We start from the raw sequence: 21,644 nt of genomic DNA, 5'->3' as shown, positions 1-21,644 counted from the left end.
TCAGGAATTGAGAGTCGATTATCGCTTCCAGGGCCCGTCGTTATCCGTGAGGCTCCAGCGCAACGCTACCAGGGCGCGGGAACGGTAGTAACGCCGGTGCAGGAGTCGATAAACGTTCGAAAATAGCCGCCACGTATACCGGAATAGACCGCGCGAACGCCGCGCGTTTAATTAGCTCTCTGAGCTTGGGCTTGGAGCTTTATGGAGCCTACTTCTACCCACTGCGCTTTAAGGGAATCGAAGTGATTCGAAGCCATCGCGTCGGAAGTATGCGTGCGACACAAGAGCCGCGAAAACGCATCCGGGCGATTTTTCGCAGATACGCGTACACGATGTCCCCGTGGGCGGGAACAGAACGTCCTACATATTAATACGAGAGTCGAAGATGTAGCTCATATTGTAGTATTTGATAATAATAATGTCGCTGATAGACCAAGTGTCTATTCGCGTCCATGTACCTGCTAATTTAGCAGGTTTCGAGCAACGTAAAAATGATGCTCAAAACTTAAAATTATTCGTGAATTATAAAGAATTTGAGAGGAATTGTTTTATTTAAAAAGTAGATTAATTTTGAATTTTGTTATCCGAAAAGCTGCATTGCTAATGAAACACGTTCTCAATAAGGGCTGTTAATATTATAATATACAGGGTGTCCCGGGTTTTAACCGACAAACTGCGGGAGCATATTCTACTAGTGGAAATAAGAAAAAATTCTTATATCGAGTTTGCTAAGAAATGCTTTATTACAAAGTTATAAACCAATATTGAAAAGAAATATGAGATAAGTAACAACGGAACATAGTGTAGAATTTGGAAGGTCGAAGATGTTTATGTTACGTGTATTCACATGTATTCATTTTCACTATGTTGAAACGATTCAGTATGATTGTTACTTTCACAACAGTAGCTGTTAGATTTCAATCGTCGTGTCAACTAGCAATTACTATCAGAATGCCAAAAGTGTTTTCAAATGAGGAATACACTGATACTCATTTCGTGTACGGATTCTGTGACGGAAATGCACGAGCTGCCGTACGAGAGTATCAACGTAGATTTCCTAACAGGAGGGTACCAGATAGATTTAAAGCAACGAATTACTAATTCAGTTACTGAGATGCAACAAAATTTTCAGGAATGTCGTACCGTAACAAATTCTGTACTACGTCGATGTCTAGCTTGTATCGATGTGCAAGGACAACATTTTGAAATGCGTCACTAAATCATTGCGTAGATAATTTTTATTTTTGTGAAAAAATCCGTTGTTACTTGTCTCATATTTCTTTTCAATATTGGTTTATAACTTTGTAATAAAGCATTTCTAAGCAAACTCGATATAAGAATTTTTTCTTATTTCCACTAGTAGAATATGCTCCCGCAGTTTGTCGGTTAAAACCCGGGACACCCTGTATAATATTTACCACATAAGGCGCGAAACTGGAAACACCGTGTATAACGCGACAGTATGCTATCGTGAAAGCGGTGCGATGTAGTGAAACCACAGAAACCACCGATGCCACACACAGTCGTTTAAACGATAGGTCACATATGCAGAAAGCATCGTTATGCTTACCGGCTAGAGACACGCTGAGGGAGGACAAAATAGAGAAACAGCGAGATAGAAGGGCAGAAAGAGAGAAAGAGAGTATGCGTATGCGTGTACGAGAGACGAGCCACAAAAGAGATCATATCAGTAGTATCAGAGCAAAGAACATCGAACTCGTGCATCGAAATTAGTGGAAGAGACGTCGAAGACATATCGGAACAATCCTATGAAAAGTAGTCCCGTGGGAGTGCAAAAGTTGCCACCAGCGAAAACTGCGGATCTTCCTCCATCATCGTGTATCTTTGTTTGTCGGATAGCGCATGTATGATTTATGTACAACAAATATATCAAAGAGAACAAAGAGAGAGAGAGAGAGAGAGAGAGAGAGAGTTTCTCGGTGCTAGCGCAAAGATAGCGCGTGAGAGAGGTAAGTTGAACATTAAAATATCACTTCGAAGTTTGGGAGGGCTCGATTTCGCTTCTCACTCGGGATTTTGGGATCCATCGTCACCCCCGATTGTCAAACGAACAATGTTTTCGGCACTTATACTCGAAATAGCATTTTTCTTATCGTCAGTTGAGTCGGCATGCTCTAAGTGAGTATCACACTACGGTACAGTCGCACACTGGTACAATGATTAAGGCAAAAGAAATCATGGAGACAGGGAAACAGAAAGAGAGAGAGAGAGAAGGAGAGCGGGAAGAGAGAAAGAGAAAAAGAGTGAGAGGGTAAAAGAAAGAAAAATAGAAATAATATATACATATGCACATCACGTATTGGTTGCATGTATATACATATATGTACATATGGATGCCACGTGTATGTATATTCTGTGATTAATATAGGTACATATTATTGAGAGAGAAAGAGAGATATATATATATGTATGTACAGCACATTGTTCTCTACTAGAGCTTACTAAATGCGTGATCGAACCGAGTACTCGTCCGAGAGTAACCTGCAACAGCGAAACAATAGCCTGTCACTGCTTCCCTGGAGTCATGTACTTACATGTCTAGTTTCGTTTTAGTCATGAGAAGAAGAAGAGAGAAGGTGGATTGAAAGAGGAAGGAGAGGAGAGAAAAAGAGAGAGAAATGAGCGAGACAGAACATTTTAAATCGCTTAACATGATTCGAATAAAGCAAAAAGTTTAATGGGTAGAACGTACTGATCCATCCAGGGCTTTGCACGAAGTCTTTTTTCCCTCTGAACTGTTCGTCACTGATATTATATCTTTCTCTTCTCAAATCGATATGCGAGGACTTGACAGAAAAAAATTGCTGTATAAGTAATAGCTCAGTAATTGCTATATAAGTGATATTTTTTTCTACAATTCCTTAACATTTGCTTAATGTTTATATATTTATAATATTTATTTATTAACAGATTGTTTTCTGTCAAGCCTTCAAAACATCTGTCAAAGTTGCTGTCAAAGATAATGATAAACTGAGATTAAAAAAATATCACGAGAAGTATTTCAAAGAAATGTAAAATGTAAAATTTAACTGTTATAGCTTCAGGTTCAAACTATTATAACTTTAGACGTGAAGTATTATAAGTTCAGGCTTTAAAAGACTTGAAATGTTCGAATTATTGAGTCATAAAAAAATTCCAAGTTTGAATATTATAATATATCAGATGCGAGAAAGCTGTTTGTAAAAAAGGAAAAATAGAATTTAAAAGTATGAGAGAATGTACAAGATATTAGTTACGTATTACATGGTACACATTTCCTGTTCTACTTGAGGTAAACGTAATATCGCGTACGCAAGCATCAAGTGTTTAATTAACCATTTCCGTTGGTTAATTCCGAGATATTTGATACATTTCGCAGATAGTTTCGTGATAAGCCGAATAGAGCTAGCGCAAGTTATGGAGAGTTTGCACTGTACTTTGAACAGATATCAATGTCTCTGGTAAAAGTGGATCGTGCGCAAAATACTGGCGCAGAGAAGTACTGGCGAAAGACAAAGAGCGGAGAAGAGAAAGAGCGGAGCGTTGAATTTACAGCGAGGAAAACTCGGCAAGCGATGCTTTGCGACAAATTCGAGCTACTCGCCATGCAGCCTGGATATATCGGATCGGTTGGGTTTCGCACGACCAAGTCGTTTCGCTCGATGCCGAATCGCGGATGCAACCATCCATAGCTGGTTCACCGCGGCGCTCGAGCCTTCAACCAACGCATGTTTCACGCATGTTTCAACAAGTTTCATCATCAAAATCCCGATTTCCGGCGCGGAAACGCTTTGCGCGATGGAAACAAATTGCATCGTACGTCAAATCGAGACACTATGTATATCTAAGCAAAAATGTAATAGAAAATTATGTTCAGAAGCGAAAATTTTGTGCAGGAAGTACAGTACTTTGAATACGATAAACACTAATATTTTCCGTAGTAAAGTAAAATGAGAATTTTCGCCATCGTTCTAGGTGGCTTTTTATTATACATAAACTTCCGCGTTTACCGCATTCAACGTACGTTACGCAAAAGCTGCAGCGAAAAGTCTGCGAAACGAAAAACTTTGTGTAACGGCGTGTTTCGGATACGGTAAACGTCAATTTACGATTCTTACGAGAACATGAGCTTCAGGAGAAAATTGTCAAGTGGCAATTGTCACGCACCGAATGCGATTTTCAAAGTTTACCGTATTCAAAGCACGGTACGACGAACAAAAATTTTTGATAACGACAATCGTAGGGCACAAGTCGCTGAGTCCCTTTGCCGTCTCGCGGAAACGCGGAAGCACGAGCAATCCAAAGACAGATATAGAGAAGAGAAAAAACGAAGTACTATGCAGCGTGAGGCGCGGTAACGTGAGAAAATCGAGATCGAACACTTATAAATATCCAACGAACGTTTGCAAAAACCGAGTGGCAAGGATCACCGATTTCGGATCTTGTCGACTTACTCAGGGTATTTGACGTTGGGCAGAGCCTTAAGGAAGCAACGCTGGCGCAGTATGCCCTCCCACAGTTGCACGCCGACGATGCCGAATATGAAGAAAACGAAGAAGCACAGTAACAGGACGTTGCCCAACATAGGGAGGGTGTCGAGCAACAGCATCACCAGTATCCGCATACCTGTCGCAGATGACGCAAATTTCACGTATGTACGATAAGAAGTGTCTTCAAAATAAATTAGCTTGACTTGATTTGGATAGCTTGCAACTTGAAGGCTTTGACGATCTATTATTGAAGTAAAGTAGACCGTGACACGAAACCAAGAATCGACAATGACCGATACTTTTAATAAAATGTAAGAACCCATACAGCACGCAAAGATTGCATATGTATTGCAGGAATCTTCCACCGCAACGTAGCAACATTGCAAATTCACTGCGAAATGTTTCTGCAGCATTGCTATGGGATTGCAGGAATGTGAAAATGTCCGCTTTTCGGAACATTGCAACGAAACGTCATAATAATATTGCAATGTAATGAATTTACGATAATTATAATTATTCATTATTATATACTTTAAATATTTTTATTTATATAACTTCAATATTTTTATTTATTAACATAAATAGACAATTATATGTAATATAACAATAGTAATAAAAAATTAAATAAACATTTTCTCTATTTTTGTTATAAAAAAGTAACTGTTCTTTATAAAAAAAAATTTTAAAATCCTCTTCTTGAGATATTATTTTTCCTTTAATTATGTTAAAATATTTTTCCTTTAATTAAATAATTGAATCTTCTTCGTTTTTGTTTGTATGTTGCCTGTAAAAATAAAATAGGAATTAAAATTCATATATATTAGCATAAAATTACATAAAAATATACATATACTGCAAGTATGTATAGAATTATATGTAAAATGACATACTTTGAACTCTCAATCCTAATTTCTGCATCAGTGGCATGATTGTGTATTTCACGAACAGCTTCTATAACAGAAAAAGTTATTAAAAATATTACAACTATTAATATGCAGTTTTCTAATGAATTTCCATAATTTTGAGGTTATAGTGATATAAACCGTGAGATAGGCAAATAGAGATTCTCTATTATAATTAATAGATACAAGAGTTTAACAGCACACAAGTGCTATAATGAGACATAATATTATAAAAAAGTACTTACCTTTTTCTTTTACGTAACTACTTTCTTTTAGAATGATGCTCGCGTCATACAACCACCATGTTCTTTAGATAGTCGAAAGAAACAAACACCGCATGCGTATATTACCGAGTTCAGATTCTGGTCATCGCATATCATTGGTCGAATAGATTTGGACGAATCTCGTTAGGATAGGAAGACTCCAATGTTTTAATAAAATGAATCATTAATATTAATTAATTACAAATTTTGATTGTGCAATGTTTCCGAAATATTAATGTCATGTTGCTACAAGTTTGCTGGTATTTTGCGGATGTATATCTCTGCAATGTCTTTTTACTGTTGCATTGCAATTTGCAACGTTGCAACGTTGCTGCAATGTTGGTGCAAGCTTCTGTGCTGTATGGGAAGTCTCGCGCGAGTCTCAGGATAGCCTGAATGTGCTTGCACATGTTCACGCAGTCAAGCCCCGAATTTTGATCTTAACGTAACGGAACGTCTCTCCTTGCCAATTACTTTACTTGTTCTCAACATCAATCAAGTCAACGTGGTCACGTGTGCTGTGCTGCGTCCGCTTCGTTTCAATTCCACGATGAAATCAACCATGAGTGCGTTGGGATTGATGGTTTTATGCACCGTGGCAATGCACCGCGAAATCGACGACGAAGTAAACCGGAGAATTAACTGTCAAGATTTCCTGACGTATTGCAAAGCCTCCCGCGGTACTTACTTGGTATTCGATTGATCGCTCGTAACGGCCTTAAAACCCTGATCGTTCGTATGGCCGACAGATTCATATTTTCCACGTTTAGGCAGTATTCCAATGCGCTACAACCAAGCCCAAACAGATTTCCTCTTCAGCCTCTGCTTGATACTCTTTAAGGGGGGAGCCTGCTTTAGAACGTTGAAAATAAGGTATAATTTTACGAATTTTTTTTGGAGAAACTATACAGCGGATCATTATAAAACTTTGATGCATTTATTAGTACATGTTTAAAGACAAAAAAATTATTTTTTGATTTGAATATGTCGCCTGTAGAGGTCGTCCTGGAGGCATCTTAGTGCAGCCGGCATTGTAAATTGGTGAGCATTCTCCTGCCTCCAAATTTCATCCAAACTGAAAAATTGAAATATTTTCTTGTTATTTATGAATTCCCATCGTCGATGAACCTTTAATATTCATAAAAACATTAAGTTAAACAATTATTTTTGCATGAAAAAGTTCAAAAATTTTGCCTAAAAATCGTACTTTTGTGTTCTAAGCTCCACCATTTTGGCACTTTTCAACTTTTTTCTTCTCTCTTTGGTTCATCGACGATGGGAATTCATAAATAACGAGAACATATTTCAATTTTTCAGTTTAGACGAAATTCGGAGGCAGGAGAATGCTCACCAATTTGCAATGCCGGCGATGCGGCTGCACTAAGATTTCTCCAGGACGACCTCTACAAGCGATACATTCAAATCAAAAAATAATTTTTTTTGTCTTTAAACATGTACTAATAAATGCATCAAAGTTTTATAATGATCCGCTGTATAGTTTCTCCAAAACCAATTCGTAAAATATACCTTATTTTCAGCGTTCTAAAGCAGGCTCCCCCCTTAAGTCCTTTGACGAATCATTTTACGTTCATCCCAGCGATCTCTCTTTGCAACTAAATAATGTATCGTGCTCCACGCGATTTATGCATCGCACGCGAAATAACTTTAACATAGTTTTCTGAATTTCCAGGCATGAAAGAGAGAGAGAACAGTCGGGGTGCTGTAACGCAAATAAATGAGAGATATACTCACCCAGCCGCCACTATAAAGAAGTCTAACCTATTCCAGGAGTCCGCGAGATAAGTTCCTTTACCGTAAATCCCCATCGCCACCATCTTTATGGTCATCTCCAACGAGAAGAAGGCAAAAATGATATCATCGAACATCTGGAAGAAACAGATGCGGGGGGGAAAAACGCAACTTGATTAGGACGGAGTGCGATCGACGTAATTCACCGTGATTGATTAAGGGCACTCTAGAGAGAGGACTCGATTAGCGGCTACGCCGTGTCGATAATTTTCTCATCTCTTTCCCATCATCCTCTTCCTCCTCCTCATCCTCTTCGTCCTTTGCTAGACTAATTGCGAGCCAGCCGGAAACCGTGTCAAGATGCGCGATCGATTAATTCGCTCATTGGCGCGCTCAGTGTAATCGGCCCTGTTACGGTCCCTTTTATACGACGAATCGCCCCATATCGCCCCATGAGACGGCTTAATTGAATTGTAAATATTCCGACTAGGCGATATCGGAAACTCTCCTAGTCGGCGCACGTGAACGGAATGCAAATGCGAAAACGGAATCGCGCGAGCCATTCTTATGGAAATGGCCTCGCATTCAAACAAGCCCGATATGTACGCTCTGCACTCCGCTTCTTCGAATCTTTCACGGCCTACGGATTTTTTAACGGCTCGATGCGGATCATCCGTTCCTTTCCAGCTGGCTTGTCCTGCATAACGCAGGATATAACAAGTACGTACCTGCAGTATTTTACATCGATTCGTCACGCACTGATCGTCCACGCACGGCTGGTACATCCGAGCGTGATGCAGTTCAGGAGGATCACCATCATGCTCACCCTTTCGAACCACGTGAGTACTTGTTAAGGAAAACTGGATACTTTTTACTTTCTATCATCTTCATTTTTATTCTCTCTATTAAGGGGGGAACCTGCTTTAGAACGCTGAAAATAAGGTATATTTTACGAATTGTTTTTGGAGAAACTATACAGCGGATCATTATAAAACTTTGATGCATTTATTAGTACATGTTTAAAGATAAAAAAAATTATTTTTTGATTTGAATATATCGCTTGTAGAGGTCGTCCTGGAGAAATCTTAGTGCAGCCGCGTCGCCGGCATTGCAAATTGGTGAGCATTCTCCTGCCTCCGAATTTCGTCTAAACTGAAAAATTGAAATATGTTCTCGTTATTTATGAATTCCCATCGTCGATGAACCAAAGAGAGAAGAAAAAAGTTGAAAAGTGCCAAAATGGTGGAGCTTAGAACACAAAAGTACGATTTTTAGGCAAAGGTTTTGAACTTTTTCATGCAAAAATAATTGTTTAACTTAATGTTTTTATGAATATTAAAGGTTCATCGACGATGGGAATTCATAAATAACAAGAAAATATTTCAATTTTTCAGTTTGGATGAAATTTGGAGGCAGGAGAATGCTCACCAATTTACAATGCCGGCTGCACTAAGATGCCTCCAGGACGACCTCTACAGGCGATATATTCGAATCAAAAAATAATTTTTTTATCTTTAAATATGTACTAATAAATGCATCAAAGTTTTATAATGATCCGCTGTATAGTTTCTCCAAAAAAAATTCGTAAAATTATACCTTATTTTCAACGTTCTAAAGCAGGCTCCCCCCTTAAAGATACGATGCCACTTTGTACGAGCGTGAGAAGGGATCTTTCAAGAGATACTTGTCGTGCTGGATATTTGCATATATTATTCAGCACTAATATTAAATTTAACACGTATTTAACACGCATGGACTGCTGTGGACTGATTTTACTATTAGCAGAATTTATCATCGTTTTAGTAAGTACAAGAGAAAATTTGGGCAGCCTGTTTTTCGTGTCTGCTGAAGTACGTTTTTAGGACGCAGTCGTTATCGCAATTATCGACAAGGCATATTTTATTCTGGCAATTTGTAATTTCGTCGGATGTCGATCGATAAACCTCAACTCGCGAGTAATCGACACATCAACCAACGTTGTTAAGTGAATTATCTAAATATCGCAGTTTTTACGACACATCTCAACTTGACGCGGACAAGTAGAACTTGCGACTTGTCACGTCTAATCACCACGTACGATCGCGTGCTTCTACTCTCAGCATGTGAGAAAAACAAGTACGTGTGAATAAAATATTGCGGTTACATTCACGATTTGTTGAAATGTCTAAGTCTTCGTCAGGATTCTGAAGCAAGGAGTAATGAACATGTTAAAATGCAATGTAGAACCAAATCGAAATTTATAATTGGAAATTGCGTATAATTGCATTGTTTAATTATGTATACGTATGTGATTACACGCATGATTGTGTGTATGTAATGTTAATTTGAATCAGCACAACATCGGAATTCTGACGTTGAGACAATTGTATCGAACTAGTTTGAATCATTCGAATAATTTGTATTTTTAAGCTTAAATCTGAAAGCAAATAAAGAAGCTTTCAAAATAATAAAGGTACATTTTAACAATCAAATTCTGAATTTAAGCAAATCAGCAGACTCATTCACGGTCAAATATTATTGTTTCAGGATTGAATTGTATAGCTTCTATCTAGAACTCAAAAGAACAATTTTTAAAACTTGAGTTTGAAACTGCAACTTCGTATTACTTTCATTTATGAGTGCTAATTATAATAAATAAATCTTTTGTCGCAACGCAAGACACGAACGTCTTAATGCGACGTCTTCTCGACACGCGCATACTGGGAGACAAATCGAGTGCGTGACTTCTGGAAATAAGAAACCACCGCAACATCAATCGGTCTCGCTTGGAGAGAGGGGTTTGTACTCCACCCTTAATTTGCGGGACGGCGCTACGAATGTCGACAACGACATTCATCAGAGTCGCGTGCAAACGGCTGTTCATGCGTCCAGTCGGCGGGTTACTGACATCAGATCGCACGCGAAATGTTAAAAGCAAAGAGCACCATTAAGATAAAGATCACCGTAATCGTTTGACTTCGTTCGGAATTCTTCTTCCAGCGCTACTTGTTGCGCCCAATTAATTATAGAGAATGAATCCTTTCCGAGAATGAATCCTCTGCGCTGCAAATTGTACTGAATCGGTCGCGACACACTAGATACGGTTTAAAAATGAAATCGCGAGGACTTCATAAAAATAGATGGGCTGTTTCCGATGTGACGTCTATGAACTTGAACGCGTTTATTTTCGCACGTGACCTTTATGCTTTCTTTCAGGATATCCGGACTATGAATAATCTCTGACCAAGCACGAAAAGTTGGTGTACTGATAATGAAGCAATCGCCGCTTATCACGCAAATGAGACGTGTCATACATCTCGATATTATCTGGATGGGTCCTTGGGGTACTTTCACGATTGTCGAGGGTTGGGGAATAATCGGTCTAATGACAATGACGGGATCGAAACGAGATCGTCTACTAGCAGATCAATCCTATTAGACCAAACCTCCTACATCAAATCATTACACCAAAATGTACCCAAAAATGGGCGTTTTATTTAATCTTGACGAAAATTTCATTACGAATGCAAGCTAGCGAAGACCCGACAGAGCCGGCGAATTAAACTTCGACGGCGTAATTTCTCATCCAACGAGAGTTCAAAACGCGGGCTTCGTAACGGGAATTTAATTTCAGCTTTAATCATAATAATCCTCCGACTTTTTCATGTGCGCCCCATGTCTAAAGTTAAAGCAAGAGTTTCTCACAAAAGGGAATATAATACCTTCGTGCTAACTAAAATCCTCGTCGAGGCATCACGCGAGCATCCAAGCGAGATTATCAAAATTATATGCCTGCGCATATTAATAATTAAAAAGTACACTTCATTTTTCATACGTCTAGGCGAACACATTTCCTATCAAGCGGATCAAATGTATTTTGCAGAGAAGCGCGATCGCTTCTGGAATTAAACGCGAAATCGACGTGCGATCTGTGCGCAGCTCGAACGGCGGACGCGTGATAGATCATTCCACTGATCTCGGCAAGGCTCATGAGAAATGACGGGTGTATCATAACAACGATCTATCATGCTGACACACAGTTTCGCGTGCCAGCGCTGGCGATGTCGACGAGCGTCCGCGAGCAGCTCTCTTGGCCTCTCTTGCGCGCTTGCACAAACGGCCATCGAGCACCTGTAACGTCTCATCTGAAGCGGGCAAAGAAACACGGGTGGCAGGAAACACTCGCATCAAAAACTGGCGCACATTGCTGGTTTTGACAGGCAGATCGCGAGGAACCTCCCGCGCGTTATCTGCTACCCACAAACGTGCTCGGAGTGTGTTCGATCAATAACGGCTGGCCTCCACAGTCGGCTTCTCTCCAGCGTGCAACCCTCGCATCTTGGCGAGCGCCAGAACACTCGCTAATGCGAAAGAAACGATTGACGACTGGCAATTCGTATATTTCTCGCGGAACGTGCAGCTAATCCTAGGAATCGGATTTGCATTCTCTCTTAAATGGAATCGGAAGTCGAAGCAATTGACCTCCCAAAATCTGTAGATACTTATTTAAAGCGAAAGAACGGACTGTCTCGAGGAAAGAGGAAACAAATTTTACCCTCCAATTTGCTTTTGCTCTTGAACTTGAGAGAGAAACTGAAGTGTTTCGAAAAATTTTCTTTATCGGTTTTGATTATCAGCTGTTGCTCGACCAAATATCGTCAACAATTTCAAATATAATCATGCAAAGTGCAGTAGAATTATTAATACAATTATTAACGGATGAAATGATAATACCTGCGTACGTGTACTAATATGATCGTTCTGTTATTCTTGCAGGAAACGCTCCACAATTCACGAGCGATGCATTTTGCATCGGTGTACACGAGTAATAAGTCGGACAGGTGTAGCCGCTCAAATAGAAAATGAATGTACGCGAGCTTTGCGTGTTCACCCTATTATGTTGTTGTTGCTGTTAACTTTCATCCCCTTGCAACGCACGCGTCACTTCCTACTGGTAATGGTAAGCCCTCTTCGGAAGGGTAATTGTCTGCATGAAGAAAGGGACAACTGCATCACTTAGGTATAATATAAATGCACAGTTTAATGACACTTATAGTGGAGATTCTTAATAAGTAAATCTTAGGCATAAAGCTATGCCAAATAGATATCAATTGCATGCAACTAATATTATAAAATTCATATCTATGTTATTTAGCAAAATCTTTCGTGTGATAATCATTAAAGAGATCTTTAGGTAATTGTACAATAATCATCAATTTTCAGATTATATAAAATAAAGAGGAAAACTAAATTTCATTATTGTTCTCTAATTTTCCTTGATTGCTTAATTCCCGAAAATTTAGCTCTTGAAGCAGCGCAACGTTGCTGTCGCTCATTTCACCATTAAGAAGTGACTGCTCTTTTCGCAGCATGTCTTCTGGCATCTACGGTTGAAAGGGCATCCGGTGGTACGCGGGAGATGCAATCGATGCTCAGTCAAGTTCCTTCATATCAGGATGTCTGATATGAAGGAACGAGAAAAGGCCACGACGGAGTGTCAGGGATGTCGATCTAAAACCGAACTCCTTTCCGGACTTTCGTCGTTCACGTCGCACGATCGATCGGGGTTGACGTTGCCTGGAGAGACCTAAGTCATCGTAAAAATCCTCCGTTCCTCCATTGGGGGACCCATCCCCTTTCCTTTCATCGCGGTCTTATCCCAAGCTGCTGTGAGACAGCTGGAGGAAGGTTCGCTGCAATTTGTCGCGATCGTTGTAACAGCAAAAACCAGAAGCAGAATATACGTGCAATTTGTCAGGTTTTCTATCCCCCTATATATTACCGCGGCCATGCGGGAATCATATAATGAGACTTTCAGACAAAGCGCCTCGTCCGCTGAGAATCGAGCGAAAAAAGCGTCCGCGTTTCACGTGCAAATTATTACAACGACGTGTATCGATTGCGCCGAAGTTAACGACTCAGCTGCACCGATTTTCACGACTTGGACGTACTCAACATCTTGTGAAGAATAAATCTCTAGGCATAGTTTGTTACACGAGAAGTTGTATACTTTAAAGCCGTATTAAAATTATTTATGCAGGAATAATTTAAAAGAAAAATTTTGACGAGCGACAAGAGTCTTAGAAATTTAAATCTAAAGTTACAAAATTTATAATTATAGTAACTCTAAATAAATTAAGTAGTTACACAATTACCTAATTAAATAATTTAAGAAGCTATGTGATTAATTAGACAATCAAAGTAAGTACACAGCAGTTTACTGTACGCGATTCGTATACCTTAAAAATATTCACTTATGAGTCAATGGTTATTTATATAGTAATCATTTTCCAAGAAAGATGTAGCTTTAATTACATAACACCTTCAAATTTCTGTCGTTTTCTCATCTCTCTCATTTCTAAATAAATAATCAAATCGTTTCAATCTCTTTCAAAGTATGACGCGGAAGAAGCTTCAAATCGATATTGCTCTCGATATTCTACTTCTTCTCATAAATGACTATTTTCCTGAAAACGAGAACGCTCTATCGCGTAACAGACTACGCTTCGTACCATGGTCGAGCTCGACCGTGACGGAACTATTTTCACTCTCGGATATTCCAGGAACAGGAGCGCAACCGGGCATTCCTCATTTCCGGAGTGAGTAATTAAATCGTTACGAGAATAACGCGAGGCGTTTCGCTCGCGGAGAGACAAATGCCTTTTATCTCGCGCAGGTCCACATGCACATGTGTGCCCAGCTAAAAATAAGCCTCGCTCCGTTTTAACGCGCATCGCACGCTGATAAGCACTGCTGGAAAATAATCAATTCGATCGCTTTACTCGGGCCGGTGTGTTGTAACAACAAGACCCTGGAGCCCTAGATAAGCGTTTATCGTGTAATCTGCCGCGCGCTAACGTGGCCTGCGGTCGCATCAAGTATCGTTTACATAAGGATTAATGTCGTTGCGGCACGGTCAGTGCGGAATTCTTGGCTTGCTGCAACAATGTGCAACCGTTCGCATAAATCGAGCACTCGTATCACAATCGTAGCTTGTTCTATCAGAGGCACGCGTGGTCTGGATTCTAGGAGTATAATCGCATCGAGGAAACCGACTAATTCAAAATGCGAAGTTTGACGACGTGAAGCATCCTCGCGTGGCGCAAATGCTTCTGATATTTCCATCGACAGCTCATACATTTTATAATGGAAACTGTCTTGTGGCAAGGAACGGGGATCGAACCAGTGCAGAGATATCGCAGTTAATATAGATTATATATTAATTGCTACGTGACATTTATTATGAAAGGTATTGCTTAATATAATCGCGTTACATTTTTAATTCAATACGAAAGATGCATATTCGAGCAATTAATTTTCCATTCCCATTATATGCCATTAATTTATCATTTGATTTTTAGCAAAAATTTCAGCTGAAGAAATATTATCGGATTCATGAAATTCAACGAAATCGGTCTTTGTGCAATAAATGAGTCTCCAGATATCTTGGCTAATAATAAATTTGCGCATCCTTATTACTAGGAATCGGAAACATATCTTGAAAAGATAACTTAAATAAATTAAATTATAATGAATACAAAATATTGCAACACGCAGAAGAGAGTAATTTTTTACTTTTTATGTTTACAGTGCGATATTCATTATGATATCGCCGAATTGCATGCATATCGTGCTACACATGACGTTAATAAGAATCGCGCGAATGTTTCCTTAAGCGATCAATTTTTACACGTACGTCTGTTACGTCAACGATCGGTTGACGATGATGGCCCGTCAACCTGTTCCTCATCGACGCCTCTCTCTCTCATCGGCGCTCATTTACGCGACGCTTAATAGACAATCAAGCGGCCGAGGCGGCCGAGCAAATTGTTTCGATCGACTGCCGCTTCCGGCGACGTTCGAGGCCGTGGATGATTGCCTCGTTTGCCTCGCTTTAGTCACTCGATTATTTTTCCCCGGACCTGCAATTGCTCTCACATCACCGTTGATCGACAACAAATCAGTGGAAAGATTCGTCAAAAGAAAACCGAAGGATGCGCGCGGATGTGAAGCGAGCAGAGCGGTTGATACTCTTGTTCCAAGTTGTTTGATCGGACACTGTTGCTTCTGATTGCAAAAAGAATGCACAAAAACGCATCGTTCGCCACAAAATCGTACCATGTGAACATTTACTGCCCAATGTTTCACTATAGAAAAAGCAAACTGTATGTACATAATTAGTAATGAAGTAATAAATTATTGTATAATATTACGTTTCATTTTATCACTATTTTTATTATACTTTTTATATCAATTTTTTGTATGTCTGTAAAGAAATGTTTTTAAGTAAAAACTGAAGCTTCCAAGTCAAATTGTTTAGGCTCGAATGGCTCAAAAAATGTAACTAATTTAAGAATCGATGCTCAAACTGTTCTAATCATATGATTATCAGAATATTCAGGGCGCTAATGGAAAACAAATTCTTGTGAGAATAGTCTGAATATAATTAACCGATCAATGCAGTAGTATAGTGCAATCATATGTCCGACTAAAGAGTGATGAATAGTCAAAGCCTGTCGCGTGAAATGTCAGCACTAATGGAAACTTCTTGTAATGTAAAGCAATTTACATCAAATTCCAAAGAATCTATAAAACGATAAACCTAAAATATAAAAATATAACAGAGAATCAAACCCATAGAAAAATAATAATTTGATTATATATAATGTATACGTATTGCATGTATATTGCTTTCGTTGCATACATGGCTCTGACTTCCACGCATTTCACAGCAATTAATTTCAAAACTTGGAAAGTGAAACACGTGTACAAGTAAAATAAGAATGAGCACTGTACGAGTTAATTAAACATGGAGGATATGTAATCAGATTAAAGCGCAAATAATGGCTCGTTTCATAGCACTTAAGATAATTAAGTGAACTATCAAATTGGAATAGAAATGACCATTTATCATGATAATGGTAACCATTCCACGCAACTTGCGTCATATTATCTCGCGTTTCGAACACTGAAACTGAAAGCAAAGTACTCGTACGCTTTGCAGTGCTTGCCAAATTAAAAAAGATGTGACTTATTTGACATATGTCTCGACCGCGACTCGCGAGAAATTTGATTTGTGCTCTCGAGATGTATTATACAAACCAAACAGAACAAAAATGTTGAATTCTAACGCAACAAGTCATAAAATTATATACAGTCCACTATTGCCGATTCGTTAAAAATATATCGCTACAATTTAATATGTTGAGCCATTATTTAAAGAATTTGTTGGCTAGATTTATTAAAAATATTGTGAAATCGTGGTAGTTACAAACCACTATCATGGAAAGTAGTTCAAGGAAGCATGCAATTTAATGTTTGCCGGGATGCCCTTGGTTCCGCTAGGATTAAACCTCGATAGGTCAAGGGTGTTCGTCGCGATAAACTAGTTTTAGCAAAATGTATTTAAAAATTTCGGAAATTAAAGCCACGTTGCTTTAGTGCTGCGACAGCAGTTAACTAACGTACACAGCTATGCAACATATATTGTAACTTTGATATAAAAGCGTTTTCGCGCTTTCAACCAATGAGTACTCCATGATAATGCATAAAGGTACTTCAAAGGTACCCGATTATTCATTAAATTCTCTTTTTGATGCAAAAATGCAAAAAACTTAACTGCGAAATATCGTTTCCAGATCCAAGAAGTTGTGGAAAAAACCATCGGATATACATCCGATGTCGATTTAAACGACAGTTTCAACGACCGTCTCGCCGATTCGCAACGATGAGACGCACGACTGCGATGAACGAGGGGGCAATTGAAAAGCAGACGCACGGTGGCGGCGAAACGCGAAACAGAGGCCCGAGAGAGGCCCGCGTTCGCGGTGCTCCAACCCATCCATTGTCCGCTGGCACAATGGAGATCTTTTCTCGTAGTGTTCGCCACGTTTTCCTCGATGCTTGTTGCTCTGATGGGTGGCTGACTAAACTTTGCCCGGCCGCCTCCACCGCCGCACCACGTGCACATCCCGCCGCACGCCCTCAGTAATTTCCCGCACAAACGGATATAGGCGTACTCGGTGTATACGCGCCGGGGGTTGAAGAAGAACGAGCGAAAGGGGCGAACGCGAGGGCGATGGAGAACGCAGAACAGCGAGGGAGAAAGAAGGAGACCTCGTCGCCGGCGCGAGAGGAAAGAGAGAGAAGAGAGAAGTGTGCCACTGTGGAAAGCGGCTACGCGCGCACTAGGATTCGCCTGGGGATAGGTCAATCAATGACCTATTTAAGGCATCCTCTCAGACCGGTCTCCCTCGGCACCCGCCATCGCGTCCGCCACTCGACCCGAGGTTCTCGCGATGAATGCACGGCGGGATACTGCGATGAACAAATAGAGCGAGTGCTATGCGTCCGTAAAGAGGAGAGCGAAGTGTTGCCACGAGTCGGAGGCTCTCTCTCTCGCGAAGACAATTTTCAAAGCGAAAGAGGATAAGATTTTAAATGGAGTCTTCGCATCGGAGACATAGTATGAGAGCAATTAAGTGTGCTTTTGAAAGTATCAGATATGCTCAAATGAGCCGACAACTATTGTAGTAGAAATCTAGTCGAAATTTCAAACAGAAACATTTCGAAGTGGAAGCATTTGAGTTTCAACCAAGGATAGTTCGAACGCGATCAAATTTGCTTCGCATCTTATGTAAAACTTGGATTGAGTAATACAGTAAATTTCGTGCTTTGAAAGAAATCCAGATAGTTCAAGGTTTGAACTTGAAGTTTGAATGCTTCAAACTCTGAATACCAATCCAATCTATTTAGAATGCAGTAGGTATTACTCATGACATAGTTGAGTATTATTATTTGGTAGCTGTAAGACACCTAGAAGAGAGAAGAAAATTCGACTTTAATTATATTTATGTTATTATATTATAATTTTACATGTATCTTCTCCTTGCTTAAAGTTGAAGACGGAATCGGCATTGCCAATGCATAATAACATTGCACGATTGATTTATTGGGATCAAACTGTGCTCATCATAAGCAGGGATACTACAAGAATCTCTCCTAACGCAAAGCTAGGTGCTATTGACAATTCGTTCAACTGGATAAACACTGATCTTCCGATAGCGTGCTCTATCTGATCTTATCTGATAATCCTCTGTACATTACACGACGACTCGGAGAAAATCAACAGACTCCGATAGCTTGCCACCACGGAAAACGCTGACGCACGCGCAACCTTGCAGGAGAGATGAGATAAATTCCTAATGAAAATCGACTCGCGCGCAAACAGTTCGCACTAGCTTACGACCATGAAAAGTGAATCTGTATTCGTGAAACGTACACAAAGGGATGCACGGTCCAGATCTTTTATGAAAGCTTCAACGAGCTTAATTCGATGTCCAATAATTGGACTTTAATTCCTTAAGAAATCTCTCCTGGATATAAGATATATCGCGATGATGTTAACGATATCAACGGATACATCCAAGAGACTTTTTCTGAGCACTGAGATACTCCTTTATCTTCTCGTGAAAAATTCAAAGTTAATTTAGAAAGACATTGTAATCAGTCAAGTGTTCTGTTTTGCTCAAGTATGCTTAAAAGACACTCCAATTTCCTAAATCTCTTTTCGAAGACAAAAATGTATTTTTTAATCTTTTATTTTTAATAATCCGAGATACTTGGGGACACGCGATCGCTCACGCAACATGAGATCTCGCAAAGCAACGTATATACCGTACCTGGTTGGGAAGTATCAAAAGGATATGGATTAGTGATGAGTGCAAGACACCAGTTGCGCGGTCGTGTGGTCTGATCGAGGTACCTGAGCGCAATTGGAATGAAACCTGGATAGGGCAGCACTTCGGCTTCCTCCTCCTCGTCTTCCTCGTCATCCTCGTCATCGTCACCGTCGTCGTCGTCGTCGTCGTCCTCGCCATTCTCAGCATCCTCGTCGTCCTCGTCTTCGTCGTCGTCCTCTTCCTCCACGACCGCTCGTCTGTCAGCGATGTCACGAGCTCCATCCTCGTCCTCGTCATCCTCGAGATCGCTGAGCTCCGCTACGTCACTGTCCGAGCCTTGCTCCCCGGCCCCACCGCCTGCCCTCGATGCGGATCGGTATCGGTATCCCTGGGGATAATGCAGCGACATCCTCGAGCGCCTCTCCGTCGCGCACGCGGCGCTCCTCCGTTGGATCTCGACGATGGAGCTCAACGACGGCGCGGACTCTTCGGCGAAGCTCGGGGCTGCTTGGGGTGACGGTACGGAGGCACCCCGCGAGGCGAGATTCTCATTGCCCGATTTCCTGAAAGCACCGTCCGCGGGTGCTTCTCGCGCGCACGATCGTACTCGACTAATCGCGCGGACGATCGGTTGGCGAGTCGGGAGGAAACCACGACCCCGGCGGCGTCATCGAGAGATGCACGCGCGCTCGTTCCGCACCAATTCCTCTTCGCGTCTCTCTCTCTTTCTCTGTCTCTGTCTCTCTCTGCTAGTCTCCTCGCAAAAGCTCCTCCTCGAGTTCCCTTTCAACCCCGCTGATGCTCGCCGCCCATCGGTCCGCACTCTCGCAATCGGGGTGGCGGGCGCGCGGCCGCCGATCGCATTTTACGTTGCGGTCGCGGAGGTAGCGAACCCAGGTGCTGCCTCGGTACCTCGGTGCGCCTGCCCGATGTTACTTCTCTCACCTGCGCTTCTCACCTACGGGAGGCGAGCGCGCAGTAACCTTGCCCCGATATCGCGATATCCCTGGGGGATGGACCGCCGCGCGATTTCACCATGAGGTCACACGATGTGGATGCGAGGTCTCTTCACGGGAACAGACAGAAGTAGAGAAAGAAAGAGAGGGAGAGAAAGAGAGAAAGAACAAGATAGGGATGAAGGGGAGATAATCGTCTTCCAATCGGCGCAACCGAACGTGAAAAAAGAGCACGTGAAGCGCGCGGTCGACAAGTACTGATCCACCCGCACCACCTTGTTGCCTCCACCTGGCAGTATCCTCTCGTCCGGCCGTGGGTCTATCGACCGCGACGTCGGTCGCGCGGACACGCGAGCACCAGCACGGGCTGCTGGCCGCGAGGGTGGTGAGCGCGGTGCACGCGCGGTGCACGATAGTACGCGGTAGTAGTACGCGCTGGTGGTAGCAGCTGCGGACCGTGAGGAGCCGTGGTGAACACGATGCTGCACGCGCTGTCGCGGCCGTATCACGACGACGACGATGCCCGGCGCAGCGTCGACCGGTGACTGAAAAAAAAACGTCGAACATCCTCCACCGCCGCCGACGCCACCGCCGCCGAGGAGCACGACGACGACGACGACGACGACGATGTAGTAGTGGCAGACGCATGCGCGACCCCCGATGTGCGTGTCCCTCGCGCTTCATCCGTGTCTCGCGACCTCCAACATTCTCACCCGGAGAAAATCCGGAGATTTTCCTACTCTTTCCCACTTCCCGTTTCTCTCAGCTCTCCGCACGCCGCTTCTCCTCTTCAGCGTCCTCCACCTCGTCCTCCTTCTCCCTCATCCTCCTCAGTCCCCTCTTTCTCTTGCTCCTCTTGCACGGGTCGACTAAGGCTCCTTCACGGCTGGCACTTAAGGCGGGCAAGGTGGAGGAACAGAGAGACAGAGAAGTGACTGGAGGAGATCCAAGTCCTTGAGATCCTTTTGCTTTCACTTTCGGCACCGGCTAAGCGACACTTGTGCTTTTTTCCCTCACTGCGGGTTGTCCCGGGGTGCTATCTTGAAACTTTGCTCTCCCATCGATATCCAGTTAATTGATGAACTGCGGCTTATCGCGTGACCGGCATCAAAGTGCGACGACTTCTTCCATAGGGTGCGAAGGGCAATCAAGTGGAAGATAAGTTTGACGAGAGAAAAGTTTCTTTCCTCAGGCCGCGCCGAGTCATGGAAGGATGAGAAGGGAAGAAATGTTGATAATGAAGAGGTGTTGTTGATTGATTGCGCATTGTCGAAGGGTCAGACTTTGCCCTTTAATAGATCAATTCTATAGAAACGTTCAAAACAGGATCAAACAAATGATTCGAATAAATTATGCTAATTGAATTATTATAATTTGGAACAAAAGCATTTGATCTTAAAATTTGGATAGTTTAAACAAAAATTATTAATCTGGCGATACATCGATCACCTAGCTTGGCCTTGTTACTTTACCTAAATTTAGGACCAAACTGTTATAGCCTCAGGCTCGAACTGTTGTATCTTCAGACTCCGCTGTTACAGCTTCGGGCTCAAATTGTTGTAGCTTCAGGCCCAAGCTGTTGCAACTTCAAACTCAAATTATTGTAACTTCCAAACTCGAGCTG

The 21,644-nt window shown here is 41.6% G+C and overlaps 1 protein-coding gene and 1 long non-coding RNA gene across 2 annotated transcripts in view; one reads left to right on the top strand and one right to left on the bottom strand.

Moving 5' to 3' along the window:
• The window catches only part of LOC105285196 (voltage-dependent T-type calcium channel subunit alpha-1G), a 49,781-nt gene extending 30,308 nt beyond the window's left edge, over positions 1–19,473 (bottom strand). The window contains 7 exon segments of the mRNA XM_026969699.1: positions 2,464–2,502; positions 4,455–4,626; positions 6,344–6,441; positions 7,408–7,541; positions 8,133–8,188; positions 8,191–8,243; positions 19,091–19,473. Of these exon segments, the coding sequence (XP_026825500.1) occupies positions 2,464–2,502; positions 4,455–4,626; positions 6,344–6,441; positions 7,408–7,541; positions 8,133–8,188; positions 8,191–8,243; positions 19,091–19,473 (935 nt within the window).
• On the top strand, positions 8,995–18,041 carry LOC105285197. Its single transcript, XR_895013.3, has 2 exons — positions 8,995–14,632; positions 14,745–18,041. It is a non-coding gene; the product is annotated as an uncharacterized LOC105285197 (long non-coding RNA).
• Positions 19,474–21,644: the final 2,171 nt, after the last annotated feature.

The sequence above is a fragment of the Ooceraea biroi genome, chromosome 5 (assembly GCF_003672135.1).
Source record: "Ooceraea biroi isolate clonal line C1 chromosome 5, Obir_v5.4, whole genome shotgun sequence".
Classification (NCBI taxonomy): domain Eukaryota; kingdom Metazoa; phylum Arthropoda; class Insecta; order Hymenoptera; family Formicidae; genus Ooceraea; species Ooceraea biroi.
Note: the sequence above shows the minus strand (reverse complement) of the source record. Positions and strands in the feature narration are given on the sequence as shown.